Source organism: Corvus brachyrhynchos, unplaced genomic scaffold (genome assembly GCF_000691975.1).
Source record: "Corvus brachyrhynchos isolate BGI_N302 unplaced genomic scaffold, ASM69197v1 scaffold21, whole genome shotgun sequence".
NCBI lineage: Eukaryota > Metazoa > Chordata > Aves > Passeriformes > Corvidae > Corvus > Corvus brachyrhynchos.
In genome coordinates, this window is record NW_008236924.1 from 4,170,498 (window position 1) to 4,193,005 (window position 22,508).

The 22,508-nt window shown below is 46.9% G+C and overlaps 1 protein-coding gene across 6 annotated transcripts in view; it reads right to left on the bottom strand.

Moving 5' to 3' along the window:
- The window catches only part of UIMC1 (ubiquitin interaction motif containing 1), a 39,862-nt gene that overhangs the window by 9,110 nt on the left and 8,244 nt on the right, over positions 1-22,508 (bottom strand). For 5 of the 6 annotated variants that reach the window (XM_017728180.1, XM_008628977.2, XM_017728179.1 and 2 more), the window contains exons 3-9: positions 18,483-18,570; positions 13,247-13,371; positions 11,769-12,905; positions 8,192-8,256; positions 5,643-5,731; positions 4,650-4,729; positions 1,258-1,426 (exon numbers count right to left, since the gene is read on the bottom strand). In XM_017728180.1, coding sequence (XP_017583669.1) covers positions 1,258-1,426; positions 4,650-4,729; positions 5,643-5,731; positions 8,192-8,256; positions 11,769-12,905; positions 13,247-13,371; positions 18,483-18,570 — 1,753 coding nt within the window. The remainder of the gene's footprint in view (positions 1-1,257; positions 1,427-4,649; positions 4,730-5,642; positions 5,732-8,191; positions 8,257-11,768; positions 12,906-13,246; positions 13,372-18,482; positions 18,571-22,508) is intronic. The other variant, XM_017728178.1, reaches the window with a different exon arrangement.

Consider the following 22,508-nt stretch of genomic DNA (forward strand, 5'->3'; position numbering starts at 1 on the left):
ATTCCTGCTAAAAGGCACACTAAAAATGCTGCTCCATTTTGTAACACAAATAAGACCTTTATCAGTCTTGAGGACAGGAAGGAACTATGATAATTTGTAATTTGCCTGAGCCAAATGCTTTGTATCAGTACCTGGGTTGTGCCTGTAGAGAGAACCTTCCACCAAAATTAAGCACCAGCCAGCATCAGCCTCTACTCTGACTTCTGTTATCTTGACATGTCACATCCCCAAAGATTTAGTATATCAGGAACCTTTTATTTTAAAACTACATCAACTCTGCATTAAGATTACATGGTGAAACTTCCTCCTGCTAGAGAAATGCAGAAGTTACAGTTCTCATACTAGCTCTGATTTGCTCAAATTGCTTAAACATCATAGATTTAGGTTGCATTTAATAACCCAAATGTATGCAACCAAAAATTATATATTCACAACCTGAAAAGTTAATCTTATTACAAGCTACTACTTTGATATTACCTGACATTGTGCTAACACAGATTTTACATTTCAAGCAGCAGCTAAAACATAACTTACTGAATATGTTGATAACCAACCAGTGTATTTGTTCACTTAAGCTCCACAAAGGTTGGCTATGGAAAACTGATATGAAAAAGAATGCAAAGAGGATTAATATGGGCAGTCTCACTGTGCTTCTATGCCTCACTCTGCACATGAAGGAGAAAAATCCACACTCCCAGACTGATAGTTACCATTCTGCAATTTTAGTGAAACAAGAAGGAAACTTTTCTGCAATATCTGCCACCCAAACAAGCCATTTTTGCACATACAAATGTCAGACTTCATGCAGAGCACAGGCCATGCTTGGAGTAGAACAGAACATTCCCCCCTCTCAAGAGCCCTGAAGGACGATTGCCCATGCGGCTCAAGCCTTCCATTTTCTACCACTGCCACATTCTCTGCAGGTCCTCAACTAACAACATAATAGACAGATCTTAAGAGTACTGCTTGAAGCATCCAGGACTAGATCCTGGGATAATATTCAAGAGTTGATAATGTGGTGAATTATTGTGTGAAGTCAATCAGAGATGATGTCTCTGTGCAGGAGGTGCTGGAAATACCAGAGCCTCCAATAACGTCTCCTGGGCAGCGTGGAGATGGAATAAGGCAGAGTGAACCAACCTCCCCACACTAAATATCCTGAGAGAGAGAGAAGACTGCAGCACCTGCCTGCCAAGTAACAACAGGGAAGGGGGGTGAGCACGAGGAGCAAACACGTGGAAACAGCACTTGGCAGACCTGGAGCGTCCTCGCCAGGCTCCGGCCCCGCGATGCCGTTGCAGTACATGGCGTGCACCTCGATCTCGTCAGCTGGGAAGCCATGGTCACACAGCGGGCAAGACACGCGGGCAGCAGCTGTAGGACTGCACTCAGACACAGTCCTGCCAGCATCTTCATCTCCACCAACCTAAGGAAGAAGAAGAAAAATTAGCCAGACAGGGTTGTCTCTTTTTTTTTTGCTTAGGTGCAGAGCTCCATGCTGTCTGGTAGCTACTCACCCTCCCACAGACTCAGATTTTCTTGGAAAGTTTTATTCTTCCTTCATCACATAGTGGTCAGAAATAACACCACTGGCTGAATAAACTGCGCTGCACTAATAACTAATTCTTCTTGCAAAGGCAACATGTCCTTCTGAATCATGGTGAAACTCCCTGCACAGTCATGCACACCGTTTAAGGCAAACATCACCTGCACTACAGTGGAAAAACGACAAAGCTTCCATTAATCAGGAAACCTCAGAAGCGAAACTGATGGAAAATTCATGGGGCAAAGCAAGAGTTCAACACCTGACTTGTGCTCATCAGTCTCTGGACATGATCCATGCTACACAAGCAGCACTGAGTGGAAACACAGCTTGCCCCAGGATGAAAGGAGGCTGCTGTGGTCTTAGGAAGCCCGGAGAGATCACTGGAAGCTCCTCCTTTACAGAGGCGGCTGGAGCAGTCATCAGAGGGGACACCGATCAAGGAGAGAGGCAGTACCACTAAAAATCTGTGTCACACAAAATTACTAGCAGAGGCTTTTTGCCAGGGCACAATGTCACAGCTCCTGTACGTTCTCGGGGTGCCATTACTACTTACGGACACTCTCTTTTTGCATTGGTCACACAGCTGCAAAGGTGCTCCACTACCAACCCACACAGATCCAGCCTGCTCCCTACGCCACTGACATTCCCAAATGCAGCAGACTGCAGCCATCTCACTCATAACTGCATGTCTGCCTAGCTGGGCTTGCTGCAAGATTTTTCCACATTTAAGAAAAAAACCTTCCCCTCCCTGCAATGATTAAGAAAAGCTATTTAAATATTAACTATGTAGAAAAACCTATAGAAAAATAATATGGGAGAGGTTTCTGTTCTAAGAGCTAAGCACTGACATGTAGACAGTGTGCAGCAAAACTGCTGTCTGCTTCCCTCCAACGGTATCATTTCAGGGAAGCAGTAATTGGGGTCAGCCAAGATGCTCCGTGCCACTGGAGTGCTTTGCTGTATTACTCGGTTTATTACTTCCTTTCCCAAATGAGGATCTGATCCTGATTTTTATGTCCTAAAGGGAATGAGGGTGCTTTGTTGGCTCAAAGGAGCTATGACAAAAATTGCAGGGCTGGGCCTCAAACTGAGATTCCGACTCTCAAAACGCATTTCTCCTGGACACCAGCTGAAAGGCTACAACAGCGAGCTCCAGGAACATCCCTCATTCCCAGGGAGGCTCTCTGTCCTGAATTTCTGCGGAGGACTTGCCACAAGAGTTCCTCCAGCCGAACAGAGGCTGCTGAAGTACATCACTTACAGCATTAACACTCGTACCCCTCACTCACATCTCAGTGTCACTACATCTTGTGAAGTCCTCGCTGTGGGGCGTCACACTGAAGAGCCATAAAAAACAAGATGTGTCAAATATGAATGATCAGATCAAACCTGCACTACACAGACAACACACAAAAAATATGATGGGAAAAGCAGCAGGCACTGCTCCTTCTAGCTGCCTTTTTTAAAGCAATCTTAGGAGATCACCAATTCTGCACACCCTGCCCGCCTACATTCAGTGGTAAATTACTAATTTTAAATGGAAATGCAACATTCTGTAACAAAAGACTGCTTGTACAAAACCTTGCTGTAGCAGTCTGGAAAACCTCAACTGCAGAACCAATCACCCCTGTCAGAGCCAGAGACAGTTGCCTCTGCTTTTTAGCAGAGGAAATTGCCTACAAGACATAGTACTTGCAGCCAACAGCCAGCCAAGAGCAATGCTAGAGGCTGAGCTCAACAACAAGACTCCTGTGTCCTGGCTCAGCATCTGCTAGGAAGAAGTCAGTCCCAGTGGTCTCTGCTTGGCTCCTGCAAACCACTGATGCCATGGTAGCTGTTTCTGCTGTTTTCCTGGAGGGCTGCGGGCTCCGGACTGGGACCTGCTGCCAACCATAATGTTGTCAAACAATCCCTAGGAACCCGCTCCCCATCACCTTGTGCCATTCAGGCAGAGGTGTGAGACACAAGGCACCCTCTGCAAAGCACAAGGGGACAGGGCAGTGTCCTGCCCACAGCCAGATGGGTCATGAATGTGCTCTGGTGGCCAGCCCAGGACTGCCTCTCTCATTGCTGCAGTGCCTAATTGACTGAGCAGTGCTTGGAGATACCTGCAGAATGAAAGGCACACGAGAGCAGAAGATGGTTTATTAAGAGGCCTGTGAGAATGAGACATTGGAACTGCAGACGTGCTGTACAAGCTGCAAACTCCCAGAATGAGCTTTCCACAAATGAATCCTCTTGTCAAGAGCTGTACGATTCTGTATTCATGTACCCTGCCAGAGGAGTACTTGGCAACCCCTTTGATATCACTCTCTAAATTAATAGACAAAGGGAGTTTTATCAGAAGCAGGAACTGGAGTCAGATGTTGGTACAGTGACAGCTGCAAAGCAATTGCTGTGCAGGTGTGACAGCACGGGGAAAGGGGCTGCACACAGCACACATCTGCAGCAAGAGGTAAGAGGATGGCCCTGACACTGACTTACTATTGCTATTAACTATTACTGCACAAAACTCAAGATTCCCGGACTCAGGACACTCTGCTTGGCCTGAAAACCACCACCAGCCCTCAGCACTTCAACAACATCCTTATCCCAGTCTGATCTCTGGGTGAAGCTCTCCTGTTAGCCTCTTGGATATGGTCTGTGGAGAGCAAACTGGATTTCAGAGTAACAGGGAAAAGCAGGTCACAACACAGGTGACTGAGGTTTACTTGGACTCCCCTCAGAGCTCCTGCGGTCCCTCTGCATCACCGAGCATCACAGCCTGTACCCCTGAGCATGGGCAAGCAAAGCACTGCCGCCCACGCTGATGGCATCCTCCAGCTCAGCAGTGCTGGGATATAAAAGAACAGGCTGGAATTGATAACAGCTCTCCAGCTATAGGACTGAAAGGCTCCAGAAGCAGCTGCATGCAGTCCCCAGCCAAGAGGGACTGGAGATATGAAGCAGTAGACAAAAGCAAAGATGGAACTGTTTGTGAGGATCCAAACAGCAGAAGTCCAAGCTTCCAGCTACCCAAAGAGAAATGCCAGCAAAGTTCAGCTGAAGCAAGGTCTAAAAGGTAGGACTGGAAACAGGACCCTTCAACTCCAAGCTCTTTTACCTGCATAGGTGCACCTCTGCTGTCTGAACAGAGCTCTTCTCTCTCCTCCTCAACAGCTTCCAGTGGGCTCGGCTGTGTCTCTGCAGAAAAACACCTCCGTGTCAGCACAGGTTTGCAGCCCCCAACTATCTCCTCACTTGCTGATGTAGCTTAGCCCTTAACACTTCTTAAGAGTTTTCACAGTTTCAAAACATTCTTTAGACTCACCACAAATGTTACCAGACACAGCGCAACAACACAGCCAGATGAGGGGTTAAAGTCACAGCATGGTGGTGTGAGGACAAAGGCACTGCGGCTTTGCAGCTTCATGGGGAGTGAGATTAGACACAGGGAAAGTGAGTGGAACACTTGCTGGGATGGAGACAAAGCAAGAATAGAGCTGCTCTCGCATTGAGACAAGCAGAGCTCCCATTCCATGGACTGTCTCGCAGACACACCTTCTTTAGACCTCCACATCTTCCTTGGCAACAAAACATGCCTCCAAGCACCACCATGACCTCTACTGCTACAGCTGCTCGTGAACAGCAGCAGCCTCTTCCTTAATTTTCTCACTTAAAACCCTGGACCAGGAAATCTCAAACATTGTAGGAGAGACCAAGGAAGAAAAACTCCTTGGTCCCAAACATCTTTAATTAATGTAAGACAAAAATTATTTCAGCTCTCATGCTTTGCACATTATCTTAACATCGAAAAATCTGAATATTTCATTGCATTGCAGAGACACCTTGTTTTGAGTGATCCCTCCATGCCCAATGCACATCCAGGTATGTCTTCAGCAAGTCTTCAGCAATCCCTGTCACAGAACTGTCTTAGAGGAAATGGGTCCAAAATTAGGGGATCAAACTAAATTACCTGAATAATTTTAGCCTTGAAAAACAGAGATGGGAAAGTAATCTAGTTTTGTTCAAATAACTTGAAAATTCTCTTTTCTCTGAATTTCCTAAGCGTGTAACTTTTGGGACAAAACTCGTAACAGTCTGAAGTTCCTCTTACCTGGGCAAACGGAGAGCTCTTCTTCAGCAGAGTTTTCTGTGGCAGTATTGGGGCTCCTTTTACTGCCAAGTGGGGTCATTGTGGAGATGCTGTTCAAAATATAAATATAACATGAATCTCCAATCCAGTAGGTGTGAGGGCCACACCTGCCTTTCTCACGCAGTTCAGAACAGCAGACGATGCCATAATTTCCAAGTGGTCAATATCTGACAGCCAGAAATGACCAGAATAACAGCACAATAAGGATCTAAAATGCTATCCTAAGCAAAAACCCCAAAGGGAATATTTTTTGCTTCCAAAAAGGCAGAAAGGGTCATTATCTCTTGTCAAGGGAGCAAAAATACCTGCTCACAATTGTGGGACTCTCTGTGGGGGAAAACGTGGGAGTTGTGCAGGTACCAGCACTGTGCCTCTTTCTGTCTGGGGAAGGAAATCCTCACTGAGGAAAGACAGACCTGCTTTATCTCGCATTATCCTCTCCCTCCTCACATTGCTTGTTTTCTCCTTTATCCCTGTGCACAGCAGCCAGAAGCAGCACGGATGTGACACATGGCATTTTCCCTGCAGCAAAGTCCTTTCAGCATTAGCATGGTGGTTCCTCAGAGCAGCACCCAGCACTGCTCCTCTCATTTTGACCTTCGGATTCCTCCTATTTTTTTCCTCCCACCTCACTGCACAGTGGCTTTCTGACACAGGCAGGCATTGCTGAGTAAGTCTGGCACCCATGCTGACACACTCTGTGCCTTCCATGACTCTCTGATTAGTCTGATCAAGTATGCAAGAACACACTTTAAAAAACATGAATCCCCGCACTGACAAACACAAGATTTATTAAGCTCAACCACAGGCCTTAGAGAAGAGAGAACAGCCACTGCTGATTTATGATAAATAAAAAAATTCTGATAGGAAATCACAAGTGGCTTTTCTCTCTAAATAAAGCATCTCAAAGCATTTGTTATGAATCCAGGCTGAGCATGTTTTACTCTGTGTCTAACATCAGGGCTCTCTTCAAAAGAACTCACACAAAACAACTTGCTATGACATTTATAAAATGGGCTAATCAATTTGAAGTCAAACCACATTTCTTGCTACACCAACTATCTCCTGGTAACAAAGCCTATAATCATTTATTAAAACCCCAATCTTCCATGCTCTGTACAAAGCGTGGAACAAGCGGGGAGAGCAGCTCACAGAAAGCAAAGCAGCTTCTTCACAGGACTGGCACTTCCTAAACTGCTCCACTCCCTCCAGACAGCTCAGAGCCATGTTTTCCTATTAAGTGGTGCTGAGGCCAGCCGGTTGGGGTGCCTAAGCCATACCCAAGAGAGCCCTGTGCTGGCAAATTGCCAGGAGCCAGATGGCAACACTTAATGTGCACAAAACTGCAAAGACTGCAGCCATTTCTTGCCTTGCTGCAGATGTTCCAGCTGCCCAAGGAGGGGCTGCTGCATCCAGGTGCATCCCACCCCAAGGCGGGCAGCCAGGAGCTCCTGGGCAGCTTGGGGAATGTCCCAGACTAACCTCACCAGCTACATCAAAGGAAAGAGGTGCTCTCAGGCCCTAAGCAGGCAGGAGGCCAGCGCTGCAGAGCGCTCACCTCGCTGCCTTCTACGCAAGCTCAGAGCTCAGCTGTCACAGGCTCATCAGCCTCGGCGGCAGCAGCAGTAGCTGCAGGTTCCTCCTGCTCCCCAAGGCAGGTTTTAAGCTTGTTAGAAAGGTGCAAGCAAGAGGGATTTTCATACTCTGCATATTGATATTAACTGCTCAGGCCAAATGCTGTTAGATCAGAGGAAAGTTGGCAGTTTTTTTCCAAAGCAGGTTTAAATTATAAAACCCAGCAAATTAAAAACATGACATTATCTGGCCTTTCTTGTAACTTGCTCCCTGAATCCTCTCCCATTTGTCCTTCTTCTCCATAGCCTTTGCTGCAGAATTGCATCCCACAGGAAGGAGAGGAGAAAAAAAAAAAAGGAAAAGAGGAGTAGGCTTAAATCTGAAGAAAATCATGTTGACTTGTCCCACACCTGTCATCTGCTGAAGTGGCTTTTCTGGAGCACTGCACTCTATCTTTGGCTGATAGGCAGTGCCGTCTGGCTTCCTCCTCCCCGCTTTCCTCTTCAGAAGTAAGGCAAGAACATAAAAATACACACAGAAATCCAGTAAACCCATCCCCATGCTGCCAGTGCGCCTTCCCCGACACACACGTGATGGCATCGCTGTAACTCACCTCCAGTTCCCCAAGGCTTTACTGCACCGTGTCACAGGAGCTTCAGAGGGCAAGGAGCAACTCCTTCAACTTGTACAAGGATGCACCTTGCATGTCTTATAAAGTGACAACAGCAACTGATCCCTTCTCCTCAGCTGTGCCCCACTTCTCCAAAGCCATGTATTTCCAGGGATATTAAACAGCAGTGACTGCAGCCAGCCTTTCCAGCAAGCCCTGCAGTGAGCTGTGGTGGGACTGCACCCCAAAATACTCCAGGGAGAGTGGAAGAGCTCATATCACCAGAGAGAACCTATGAGCCCCACACTCTGAACACCTTACTCACCTGTGTGCAATTTGCATGGGTTCCCCATCTTCAGGCACATCCTCTGCAGGCAGCACCTGGGAGGGCTGGAAAGGAAAATTCTGGTGTTATATAAAACAACGTGCACAGCTGATTGGGGTCTGCTGGGTCATTGGATTCTGTCCATGACATTGCACCCAGTCTGCTGTATATTTTTATCTGAAAATGGCTCAGTATCCATCCGGAACTAGTCAGCTTTTTCCCTCCATCCCTCCTTTGGTACTCCCTGCAATAAAGCCTGGCAGTACTTTTCGTTACCTTGCTGCCTAGACATGTTCTTGGACAGTCCACGACCATCCACTCCTCCCAACATTGCCCATCATCTTCCATGCTCTCTGCCTGTTCTCAGCATTCACCTAAATGTACTTGTAGGCAACAACCATAGCTCTTCTCCACCTTTACCTGTGCTGAGCTTGAAACAACCCAAGGTTTTTAATGTCCCCTGTGCTCCCCCAGGTACCCCAGCAGCCCTCACCTACTCCACTTTAAAACTTATTTTCCTGAGCCACAATGACCTGATCAACTGATACAGCTGATGCTTGACCATGACAAGCACTTTTCTGAAATTTCCTAGAGATAAAATCTGTTGCATTTTTCTTGCCTGGGAAATCAGCTGTCCCATAAAAGGAAGGGAACAGATTAACCTGCACAGTCTATAGCTGGAAAATCTGAGTGCATTTTACCCCATTTTTCATTTAGCTCTATAACTACACTTATTCTTTCCTTTAAAATTTGTTCAAAAGCCTTATGCACTGCCAAGGTCAGGCTAACATGCCAGTCATTACCCAGATCCCTTTCTTCTTCTGCAGTGTACATGTTACACTTGCCATCCTCTAATCAGGTGGAATTACAACGGTTTATTAGCAGTCCTTGCTGTCAGGCCTACAATTTCTCATGCTAGGTCTCAAAGAAACCCAAGGAGTTTTCCTCCCCCTTCCTTGAGTCTATCAAATGCTATGAGCTTGATTTCTACCACAGGTTTCAACTTCAGTCAGCTCCACTCCTGGATGTACTTCCCCAGCAAGCTCCAAATCAAGACCTCTCCTGTAAAATTTCCCTAACATGACTCCAACCCCCAAATATCCTGTTTTATCTATGCTCTCTTTACTTCTTTGCAGGCTAACTCATCATTAACATAAAATACTGCACCTCCTCTTTTATTTTTATTTGGTTTTGTACTGAACTGTGCATTTCTTAACAACGCCTCTGCCCTGGTCATGAACGTTCATCCACGTTTCTGGTTTTCCTTGTACATCTGTTATAAAATATGGCACTAATTCAGGTCACCAGACTCTAAATCTCCCGAATTGGGTCTTTTCCCTCTGAATCTTTTAAAGACCAAGAGTCCCCTAACCTTATCTGAAAGGCTCTGAAGAAATTGATGCTATTAGCACTGAAGTTTGTTAGTGCAGGTTCACAGGCTGTGAGATCTCCCGACAACCAGGATTTGCTCTGTGCAAACATCCCTTGGCTGCGGGAGGCAGTGGCAGCAGTCAACTGCTGCTGGGGTGGAAGGTCTGTGCCCATTCCAGGTGGGGATTTCAGGGCAGGGACACAGGCAGCCTCCCTCATTTCCACCTTCATTTCACACATGGCATGAGGCCATGTCCTTTTTCAAGGACAGCTTTGAGTCCTCAAGGATGGTTTCTAGACTCAGCACAGCCTAAAATCTCCCACCAGCCCCACCAGCAGAGCAGCCCTGGTGGCACTGGGGGAGCCCCAGGGCAGTACAGGAAGCAAAGGGTCTCCTGGAGATGCAGCACACTGGAGACATGACAGCTCTGGGCCCCTCCTTTGTCACTGCCAGTGGAATTGTATTTGATAGAGGGAAAAAAATGGAGACAAGGCACAAGCAAACATCAAACATATCGATTTTGCAAGTAAATCACCTGCTCTGGCCTCAGTGTGCGACTGCACAGAGAGGAGAGAGAAAGGAGCTACCTCTCATGCTGGGTGTGATAAAGCAGATGAAAAGGGATTTAGAAATTATTTTCTCTCGTGTAAATAAAAGACTGGCAATTTTTGGGCTAGGCTTGAAATTGTAAAGTCTGCTCCCCCTCCTTTATTTTTCCACCTTAAAAATATCAGAAAGGCTGCATCTCTCCGTTAGGGCTCCGAGAGAGCTCCCATGGTCAAGAGGAGTAGCATACAAGTTACCACTCAGCACCACTAAAACCTCTTTTCTCCCCAAGAATTAATTAGGTATTAGCATTAAACAGATAGTATTTTAAAAAATACCACACAATTTTCAGCACTGATTAAAAGTTCATGCCCTTCCCAGCTGCCATAGCTTCCCAAAGGCTTTAGAGTACACATCCACAGACCTCCAGTCACCCCAATCTTCCAGTATAATGATACCTTCATTTCCAGAGGAAAAGCTACAGAAAAAAAAAAAGTGCAGTTTGCTTTAAGAACCTCTCAGGTCTTTTGTATCTATCCTAAGGAAATGAAAAAGGGCACAAGTCAGTTCCTTTCCTCTGCAGATCACCTCTAAGGCTTGTTTAAATCTCCATCCCCTAAACCTGAGCCAAAGCACTGTCATGAAAAGTCCCATTTCAGCACAGGCTGCTCTGCTCTTTTTCTGCAACCAGAAAATGCAGACATGATGTTTTTTCCTAAGTACTCAATATTACAAGACAGAATATAAATATCACAAAACAAGTTAAGTATCTTTCTAACACCAGGGTAAATGATCAAATACACTTGAAAACAGGAACAACAGAGCCAAGGCTTCAGTCGTAGAGAAGATAAAGTTATACAATGATCCGGGAGTGAAGTCATTATGAAAAATGAGGGTTGGAAAAGGCTGACACAAACCTAAAATACAGCAGTAATAAATACTTCATCTGACTAGCAATCTGTTTAAACTTAGCAGTGACAGAAAGCTGCCTTCCGCTCCAGCAGGAGAGCCCTGACGGAGACAGAGGCTGACACCTAGTGTCTGGCACACCCGAGCCCGAGAGAAGGTGCCCAACACCAGGACAAGGACAGGGAGCACCACTGCGGTGACACATCACCCCAGCAGGCAGAAGACGCCTGTAACCACACAGAGCCTCTCCCAGCCACGAAGGAAAAGAGCACTTCCAAGGGTGAAGCACTGATGGACGCAGATGAGCATGGAGGGGCAAACAGGAAAGGCTGCGCCGCAAGGACAAACCTACGTCTCTATCTGCAAAAGGAAACCCAGGCAGAGCTCCCCACACAGCCACAGGTTTATAAACTGGTTTGCCAGTGCTGGTGGTGGTCAGCAGCACTTCTGTGCCCTCTACCTTGACACACTGCCAGGCTACACCCTTCTGAGAAGGATCAGCTGGATGAGTCAATCTCTGGAGCACTAATGATGACTGCCAGGCTGCTCAAAATGGCCCCTATCTCGTGTGAGCTGGGTGTCAGCCTGTACACTTCTCTCCCTTCCACGGTAACTGTGTGGCTGGGGGAAGAAGTCCCCCAATTTCAGAGAGGCATTAAATAGCAGTGCCTGCTTTGCAGAAGGGACTGAACCGTAAAATGGACAGAAGGGCATGGCTGCTCAACCTCTGCTCAGTGGCAAAGCTCTTACCTGGCAGTAGCTGGTGGTCGGCTCATCATCAGAAGTGGAGTTCTTCTCTTCTTCCATGCTGTGCCCTGGACTCTCTGCCTCCCTCCTCTTTGAAGGGTGGAGCCAGGTGGTGTTTTCAGACTCCTGTCCCTCTGTGTCTCCATCTTCTGTACCATCAGCAACCCCATTCTCTCTGCTTATCTCCTCTCCTTTCCCAAGCTCATTCTGGCTCAAGGAAGAACTTGGCACAACTGGGTTACCAAACTCCTTCTTATGCAATAGCTGCCTCTGAGCCTGCTTCAGGCTCTTCTGGTAAACCTCCAGCTGACACAAGATGACTTTGGTGTACTGGTTGGGGTCCACCCCTTTAGGACAGAAGGGGATGCCCCAATAATAGTGCACTGTGTCTTTTGCCTCCTCCTGTTTGTGCTTCTCCTCCACTGCAGTCTGCATGCAAAGATGCGGGGTACTGCCAGACCCCTTGTTCTGCTCTGCTTGCTCTGTGGAAACACAGACCTTGGCAGTGTGCCCAGGCTGTGAGCTGTGTTTGGTACCTGCTCCTCCACCACTCCTCCTGGGGCTGTCACATTGTTCTGTGGTCCTGCTCTTCCAGAGCGTGGCTGAGCTCCCAGCACCAGCTTCTCCCACAGAATGGCCAGTGCATGGTTCATGGCCTGCTGCTTCGGAAGATCTGGACGGGCTGGTGAACAGTCTCCGAGGTGTCAGTCGCCAGGAGCCTGAAGCCACCTTGCCAAAGGTGGGACTCAAAGACATGAAGTCCTCTCCGACAGTGCTGGGTAACACATCACTCAAATCACTTTGTGCTGGTGAGGAAGACTTTTCACTTGACCTTGTCACAGGCTGGCCCTTCCCTGGAGACACGATTATGCTGGATACTAGTGAGCTTTCAACGATTTCCTGGCTTAACCTCCTCAACACTACCAAGGGGCTCCGGGCGACATCCATCTGTCCGTTCCCATCAGCTCTGGAGCTCTGTGAGTGGGAGCTGCAGTCGGAGGGAGGGGTGTCAGGGCAGAACGCCAGGCCTCCCGGGATCTCAGAGCCTTCTTTCTCAGCGGGCTGGCTTTGGCCCTGTGAATCCAGTGCTTCCACTGACAACTGAGGAGTTGAAGTCAAGGAGTCTGAGGGCTGACAGCTCTGAAAAACAAAAGGTTGACTCTCCTACAGACATGTTCTCTATCAGCACAGCACACCAAGGGCTCCCCCAGCACGCTGGCAGCCATCACCTGGACTGCAGATTCCCCCACCCTGAATCAGAACTCTGTACCCCAAAACAGGGGCAGCTGGGGTTAGACTTCACATCCCTCTCACTAGGAATGGTAAAAACCAACTATTCTGTGCCTACTGTAGTTCCAGCTTGTGCTGGGAATATCTAGGCCCCCCCAGTAAAACTTTCTTTTGTGCAGCATGGTAAAACAAGCACAGACAGCGACAGTGCTGAAGAACCCTAGTGAGCCTCTTCACAGAAGTGCACTTACACTAAGGCTCTCAGCAATGGCCTTCCTCAAGAGCTCCTCCTCTTCCTCTTCCTGACAGTTCACTTGTCTAGCTTCTTGCTCACTCATTTTCAGGGCCAGTGCAAATTGTTCCTCTTCAGTCATCTCTATAGCAGAAGAAATAGGATAATGTCAAGTCACAGCTGCAGGTGTATGTAAACAGCTCCCACCATAGACAGAGGAGGTAGAGTCCCACCTCTCCAGGAGGAATGCAGAGCAAACCATCTAAACCTCAGCTGTCCTGAAATGGTGTCACCAAAACTGGAGCAGGCAACATTAACGAGAAAGGTAACTCAGGTCAGGAACTTCACTTCAGGTTTCTACAGCAATCTAAGCTCCCATTCCCCAAGTATATTAACTGCAACATGACATTTTATTTGCGATCAAACAACACACACTGCAGCTGCAGAAGGCATGTTCAAGGAGAAAGGAAAAGGACAGATTTCTAAAGCGTGCTCATTTTTATATTGGATAGGCTCAGCAGCAAGGCAGGCTAAACAACACATCTTCTTTAGAAAGACACTTTTTTACTAACCAAGTAGCACACCTCACTGCCTTCTGACACACAGATACCTGCAATACCGCAGGAGACCTACCCGAGAGAAAAAGAGCTACATGTTGTTCACCCCAAGCCGCAGGTGGAAAGCTCTGTAGAGGATAATGTTACTTGCTTGGTGGTATTATAGAGGATATTTCACATGCATACATCCCCCTTCTGCTCACATCACCACTCCACTGCATCACTAAGTCAGTCATGCATGGGAAACAGGTTTCCTACACTTGTAACTGCTATTTCAGCAGAAAATTTATTCCTGAAATATTCCTCGCTCCAATCAAACCAAAAGTCTAGACTGGCTATGTAGAAACAAAGCAGTTACTTACTTTGGAAAACACTTATTTACTTAGATTCAATCCAACACTTTCGCTCTGCTTAAAATATACAGTGCCTGCAGAATGGAGTGCAGCTTGAAAAACAACTCAACAGCACTCTCAGGAGCTGAAAAATACATCTTCTCACTCGAAACAAATTGACAGATTTCCTTCAGAACCCGCTCCCTCCTCCAGGCAGAATCCTGCACACGCCATCTCATGCATGAACCAAAGGCTCACGCTCTCCTACGGGCTACAACGTCTTTAAGACATGCCATTTGAACAGGGAGGCTGCCCAAGCACAAAACGTGTCTTCACTGCAGCCAGCTCCAGAGACAGGCGTTTCCCTGGATAAAGACGCATTCACAAGTTGCAGGCTCCCATTTTCTATCCCATCCTCTCTCATACCAGCTGCCACCCAAACACAGCAGTGCAGCCGTGCTCTGGCCAAAGCACAGCCTGTCTACGACCGCTGCAACCAGGAGCATCCACAGAGTGGAGTTTCGCTCTGCCCTTCCCCCAGCTCCTGGCTGATGGCAGCCTCGTGCTCCTCCACCCAAGCAGGATCTGAAGCATTTTTGGACTGATTACCTTCATATTCCTTTATGTGTCCTGCTAAAACAGCACTTAGCTTCAGGTTGTTGGTTTGGGGCAGGGTGGGGGTGGGGGGTAATTCCTTTGAAAATTAAGAAAGATGTTGAAGGCAAAGCAGACTGCTGCGCTCTCAGGGCTCATGGGGATCTTTTGTCCTTGGACAAAGTCACTCTATGATGTTACAGCCAGGAGGGACCAGGGCAAAAAAAAAAAAGCATCTTTTAATGGAAAGCAAACAACAGTCCAGTGTATGGAGAAAGCTCCCAGCCCCAAGAACAGCAGCATTAAACAGCGTATCACAGAGTCAATTAGGTTGGAAAACACCTCCGAGATTGAGTCCAACCTTTGACCAATCACAACTGTGTCATCCAGACCACAGCACTGAGTGCCACATACAGTCTTTTCTTTTTCCATTATACCAAACACTTTCCAAGCATTCAGAAAGTGTGTGCTGATTTGTTTTCCTGCCTGAACCATCACAGCAATCAGGCCAGATCCTGCAAACTCTGACATGTGCAGGAAAAGCAGTGCACATGATCGGCACCCTGCAACACACGACTTTCCACGTGCTTCAACAGGGGCCTGAGCATTTGCCAGTTCAGGCTATCAACATCCATGAAGCTTAATAAAAAGAAACATTTTTTGGCGAGTTACTGCTGTACATTTTGTTTTCTTCTCCCTCCCTGGCACAGCAATTTCCCCTCTGGGGACAGAGAATGTGCCAGACAAATGCTGCCTCTGGCAAAGAAACCAGTGACAAACAAGATGCACTTAGTGCATGTTCCAGTTGAGTAGGTGCTCTGGAGATGGGGAAATCTCAAGTTTAAATCCACCTGGCATTACCGTGGGGAGAGCAAAGAGCAGCTCTGCTCATGCCTACCAGCAGACCTGACCTGCTTTAAGCGGAGCCGACGGTATTTCGTGCTCCAGGACTGATCACTTCTCAGCACCGTGTGTTTTATTAAACTTGATGCTGATTGCAGCCGTCATAATTTATGATGATTAGAGACCCAGAGCGCTGCGTTAGCCCCCAACCACTGTGTGCAAACAGAGCTGGGGAGAGAGCTCAGAGCGTGCGGCGGGGGCTCCACAGATCCCGGGAGAAATGACCCCTCTCCATCTGGACCGATGCTCAGCTCACACTCATCACTCGCCTTGCAGGAGCCCGTTCCCAGGGGGAAGCACCGGCACTGGGAACTCTGCATCTCACACTTCAAAAGCCTCTCATCACGCGTCCATCCCAACGGGGCAGGAAATCCCAGCGCCCCTCTGGGGACTAGGGCATCCAAGAGACCCAAAGATAGGAAGGAGGGGTCAGAGAGAAACTGTTTTTAAGACAAGGCAGCCCTAAACAAATTAAACCATTTCAGAGCCTTTTTAAATGCTAATATGGCGATTTGCAAAGCGATTTATGTTCCATTTTGACATTTGCAAAGTGAATTAGATGCAAAACCCCACTAGTTGTAGTTACAACACTTACTAATAAGAGATTTACTCAAAAATAACAGAAATGCAGGATCTCAGTATTTTCACATATCCAAAGTGCAATTACAGTAAAAACATTCAAATGTGCTTTAAAGTACTGACTTCCTCCGGAAAAAGAGAGAGAGACTTCTTTAGGTTATGTATTTCCATTTATCCTGTCAGGATGAAACGTCACAGATATATTTTAGTTATGGCTTTAGGTTAAAATGAATAAAACCACAACAAAGCAAAAAAGGGAGGATACGGTTTATAACGAGTGCCTGCCAATATCCGAAATTTTCCAGTTTTGAGGAGAAAGAACTTGCTCTACCCAGAAGCACCCAGTCTTTACAAAAGACCAATTTGCCTCGCAATTCAAAGAATTTATTTAAAGACATTGGGAAAAATAATTACTACTTCAAATCTTAATTTGCCTGAAAGCAAACACCAAAAGTCTAATTATAGCTTCCCACAAATGAGAACAGCCCCACCATCACACGTGCTTAAATAAGCCCCTGCTCTCCGACTGCGCAGCACGAGGCACCCCCAAAATCAGACGTGCACACTAAGCAACAAAAAAAGGCAGCTTTTGCCCCAGGAAAAGAAAAACTATTATCAATAATTTCAACATCTAGAAACACAGCAGAACTCCTCCATTATACAACGTCTGGAGAGCCGGCCCTGTCTCCCATGGATTTTCTGGAGCGCACTGAACACCTTTTGCACAGCACCAGCTCCTGAAACCCTACATGCTCAATGATGCAACAAGGACATCCAACTTTCAGCAGATCCCTGCTCTTACCACCATATATTTGGTCACATTTTAGTGCCATCTCCAAGGGGGGTTTCAGCTTTAATTTGGTGCTCTGTTTCCTTTGGGAGAAAAAGAAGAATAAGAAAAAAAAAAAAATCTTTCCCCATCTCTGACTTTGCTATCTTACTTGCTCAACACAGACATGCACAGTGGGCTGCAGCTCCCACAAAGAGCTGGGCTGTTCTGTGCTATGGCCTTAGGCCTCTATTAAAAACAATTTAATTCACACAAGCCCTGTGAGGACTGACAAGCCCAACTCCTGCTGCTTGCGGAGCACTGGTGTGCTCCATTTTGTTCAGTGATTGCTTTGGGTTTTGCAGGAGGCAACATCTCTCCCATTTTAAAACGTCCTGAATTTTATGTGCTGGATGGACCACTGCCTCACAGAGCACAGGAACACGAGTGGGGACCCTCTGGGGCCTGGCTGCTGTAATATGTGGGGCGGTACAGGGAGCAGAGGCACCCTGGCCATAGTCAGTGGGCCCTTCTGCCTGTACATCAGAATATGAGCGGGAACATCCCAGCCTTTAGCCTCTGTTCATAGATTTATTGTCCATGAATGCATTTAATCCCTTATTAAAGCTGTTGATACTGACCCCTCCACAACCTCCTGTGACACAAACTTCCAGGAGTTCACCCCATGCTGTGTGAAGCATTACTGTCCTTCACCCGTTTTAAACTCATCTATCTCTTGCTATTTCCACTGATACACCCCAGGAGCCAGTAAACAACAGCTCTGTGCTCAGCTGAGGCATTGCCTTCCTGATAGGAACTTTGATCCCACCGTTCTCTCCTAACAAAGCAGCCCCAGGCTTTCCAGTCTCTCATCACCAGACAGCTGTTCCACCCCTTCATGGCTTGGGCTGCCCTGCTCTGGATGTGCCACTGTGTCCTTGCTACGCAGAGGCCAGAACTGCACCTAGCACTGTGACAAGGGTGCACCAACACTTTATGTAACAGCAAAATGACATCAACCAAATCCCTTGTTCTTAACACCCTTCCTTATGATGCCCAACGTTGCTGGTGCTCTGGCTGCCCCCACACTGTGAGCTGATGATTTCAGAGAACTGTCAGCTGCGACTCAGATCCTTCCTGAGCGGCAGCTGTCGGGTCAGAGCATTGTGATGTTTCAGGGACAGACAGAAGCAGAGGGGCCTGGACAGGAAAGCAGTTTGTGACTGACGGCACGTTCAGATCAGCCTCAGCCAGTTTTGAACCCGGTGAGGTACCAACACCCTCACACACTTATTTTGGAAGTGCACCGGTCTGCGCACACACTGCCTGGGGAGAAAGCAAGTGACAGAGTGCCTATTCTGACAGGCAAAATTTAGCCCTTTGAAGGGTCTTTTCTACATCCTCAGCTATGTAACAGCCTTTCTGAAAGGGAAATAATCTCTAGCACAAACAGCAGAAGCTGCTCAGCACCAGACAACTTCAGCACCAGACAACTTCCCCAGCCCCACAATCGAGACCTACGTGCAATTTTTCTTTTAGCAGCAAACTTCGTTCGATCCAGCTGCTTTGTTCTCTTCTTTTGCAATCCACTCTCTTCCTTTGACTCCTGCTGTAATGGAAAAGAACATGGTGAGTGCATGCAATATGTAAGAAATACTACCAGCCCCCTCCCCCCAACTACTCAGATGCAAACACTGGTTCAAGAACAAGCATCTATTTGAGTGAAATTTGAATTTCAAACGTAATTCAAACACATTCTGTAACTATTAAAAGCTGTGTGATAAGCATAACGAGCAAAAAGAGTTACAGACTGACATAAACAGAGAAGTAGGAGAGACAATAGACTTCATGCCAGTCACCACCATGCACTGCACCTGCTACCCACAATTTTAGAGAGAATTTGTTTGGTCTTGCTAAAACATTGATATTTGTAAGCACTCAAAACAGGAAAATAGAACCTTTTTGTAACTGAGCATCACACACCTGTAAGCCAGGACTGTTTCCTGCCATGCAGCTTCTAGTACTATGCCCAGGAAATTTCAGATGATCAAAACTAGCTAGCCATTTTTGGAGACCCACACCTATGCACCCCAAGGGCAGGAGAGCCAGCTGTATTTTCTCCTCATGCTATTATCTCATCTTATTCAAAGAATCAAGAAATGATTTGAGTTGGAAAGGACTTGAAAGCTCATCTCATTTCTAGCCCCTGCCATGGGCAAGGACATCTTCCACTAGACCAGGGTGCTCAGAGCCCCGTCCAACCTGGCCTTGAACACTTCCAGGGGCATCCACAGCTTCTCTGGGCAATATTGCCACAAGTATTTCATTTTTGAAACTTGAATACTTGAGAAACTTTTTCTCTCAAGGCTTCCTGGAACAATACTCCCATGAACAATCTAAGTGTGTGCTGTTTTAAGCACAAGGACTGCAGCACAAATGGGCACAGGCTTAAATGACACAAATTTCTGCAAGCTGCTGTCCTAACGGCTTAGGCAAGGGTGCACACATTACCCAAGGCTGGCACTGGACCCTTTCCAATTTGTCTCTCTAAATCAGGTAGGATTAGAATCAAATCCAGTGTTTCAGGCAGAGACCCACGCTTGGCCAGGATGAGCTTTGCGCTGCTCCCTCTGCAGCTGCACTGAGTTTTGCCGCCCATGAGACATGTTGGCCACACACTTGTGCCTCATTCCACCTCCTGTGCCAGGAGGAGGGTTCAAAGAGGGGCACATGGTTTGAGCTACTTTAACACAAACAGATACATTGATTATTTTCGAGTGTCATCAGGTTTTTTTGTCCTTTGCCCATGTTTCTGAATCTGTGAAGTTCTTTGGACTGCACCTCTGTGCTCAGTTTTGTTGAAGATATCTCTGGCTTTAGTGTTATCTGTAGATTTTATTAATCTATATACACCACTTGCTCCCTCTTACAGATCATTAATGAGGATGTTAAAACACACACAGACCTAATATTGATTCTCTTGGCCTCAGCTTTACATCTCCCCCAGATGAGCCTCTCTTTTGTTCATCAGCAGCTCTTATTGACAGTCTTTTAGCAGCATTTCAATCCAGGAATGCTGCTATCTAGACCAAATTAAATTATTTATCTAACTAAGATTTTGCAAGACATATTATTAGGTGGTTTCCTGAAACCCTAATACATTACAGCTTTTACATGCCCTAATACCTACACCATTCCTCACTTCCACTGACTTGAGAATCACCTCACAACACAGCAGCAATCATGCTTGGCAAGTCCACACACACACTCATGCTTGCTCCTAAGGGCTTTTTCTGTGACTGACTCCTCCTCTTCCCCACACAGACTGGTTTGGGCACCCCCTTTCCAAGATCTGCCACTGGGTCTCCAAAAGGCTGCTTCACATCCAGAGTCTCTCTTCCTAGGACATGGATGCCCAGCTCCTGCTCAAGAGGTGAAATCCTCTCTCTTCCAGGGCCCTGGCATGGTGCCTGTCTCCACAGTTTTCCATAAGCCACAGGATCTCCCACTCCAAACTGCCCTGTGTTGGTTTGCAGCACCAGCCCCACGCTGACCTCATGGGCTGCTCACACCTCATGGGATGGGGAACAATCCATGGGATCGCATCAGGATTGCACCAGGATTATATGCTGGAGGAGGTTCAGCAACAGCTCTCCTGCCCTCCCCCAAAAACCTGTCTAACAATGCTAAACCCACGCCAGCTTAAAACAGGGGCAATTTAATCCTAACAGGCTCTGTAAATCCCCAGCTCCTCTCTCTAGGCATCAATCTTCCCCTCATCACTCCCGCACTTGCTGGAAGGTCAACCCTGACACTCTCATCTGCAGCTCTCTTCCAGGGCACGGATGTGATTTATGAGCATACCAAACTTTCTGTGGCTGGGAGTGCCTGCTCTGTGCACAGAGACACACACTTAAAACACACATCAACACCACGGGACAACCCAGGGCTCAAACACCTCCAAGGCTTCCGAGGGGAACAGTGTGCCCGGCGCCGGGCGCGCTGCCCGGACCCACAGCACAGCCGAGTATGTGCCTCGGTTCCCTGTGCTGGTCCTGAAGAATCTCGACATTTACATCAGTGGCAGGAGCAAAATTACTGCAGGACACGTGTTGTATGAACCTCATACATTTGAGAAAGATGTTTAAATTGCTCAGCAGCATTCTACTGAACAGCCACGGTACAGTGAACTGCTGAAGCAAATCCAATTAATCCTGATGGGCCAAAATATATACACACATCTCAATTCCAAGAATTCTTAAATCTTCTTTATTTTTAAACCCAGAAAATAAAACATACCTTTTAATTAGGATTTATGGCTGTTTGTACCTCTGCTGAGAGAGAGCCCTGCAGGCCCCAGAGTGCTCTGCATATGCAGGAGTGGATGGTAGAAACAGAAGGGGCCAAGAAAATTCAAAGAAGACAACAGGGCTTGCTCTTCCTGACCCAACCTTTTAATGCTCATCTATCTACAAGGATAATAGGAACTCAAGGGGCCACTCAACCAACTGCCTTTCTAATAAGATCACTAGTCCAAAAATAATCTTAATCAATTAAAATATTCCCAAACTGCAGCCAATACTCTCAGTTACAAGGTCATCTCCAACACATATCTTCCAAGGGAAACTAATTATTATAGTGGAGGCGAGGTAGGAACTGCACACCTCTGCTCAGTGCCAGCCTGGAGAGCATCCCTCCTCCTCTGCCGTCAATTCAAGGCATAACGGCCAGAAGGAACCCAAATTCTCTTCCTGTGTGTCAGGCTCTGCACTTTAATTTATGATGCTCTCTTATGAGCAATTTCACTGTCAGCACTGTACACAGATCAAGAAATAGACAGGTTTCCAAAGTTCCTTACACATCTAGTGGAAGGCAGCCACTGTTCTTCTTCCTTGTTTTTGTAACCTGCTTGGTTTCACCAGACAGCAGGAAATCAAATTCCCATTTTAAAAATGCTTTTGCACATACTTAAGAGAACCTGACTCTGCCAGCAGAAACAGATACAGCTCCACTCGTTCCTAAAAGCCCATAAATGGAAGCCAGTAGCCAGCATCCCACATCCTGCTCCCTCAAATCCACATGATAAACCACAGAAATCAGCTTCTACTGACTCAGGGAAGGAAAGGCTTCAGTAGAATGTCTCCACCCCTAACAGTGCAGACTGCAAAGTCAAAAGGTCTGGGTAATTTTACTGCTCAACAGCAGTTGGGACCATCTAACAATAGGGTACAGCCAAACACCACACGTCCTGCATGGGAAATATGCAGATGAAAACCAGACTAATTTATTTTTAAAAGCCAATTAGATGTTGGAATTGCCATGTTTGGCTCTTGCCAAGGCTGCTGCTGAAATTAATATCACACCCTACTTTATTAGTCTCTGACTTCAGTTCAGAATCTGTTTCAGCTTTGCTCTTTCAGCTCATTAGAACAAACCTGCTGGAAGTGGAGATGAACAACAAGACACAACGGGGATCGTGCCAGGATACGCAGTTCCTGACACAAGAGGAGAGAACTCTGTAGGAAAAAGGGCTTTTACTCGTCTGTG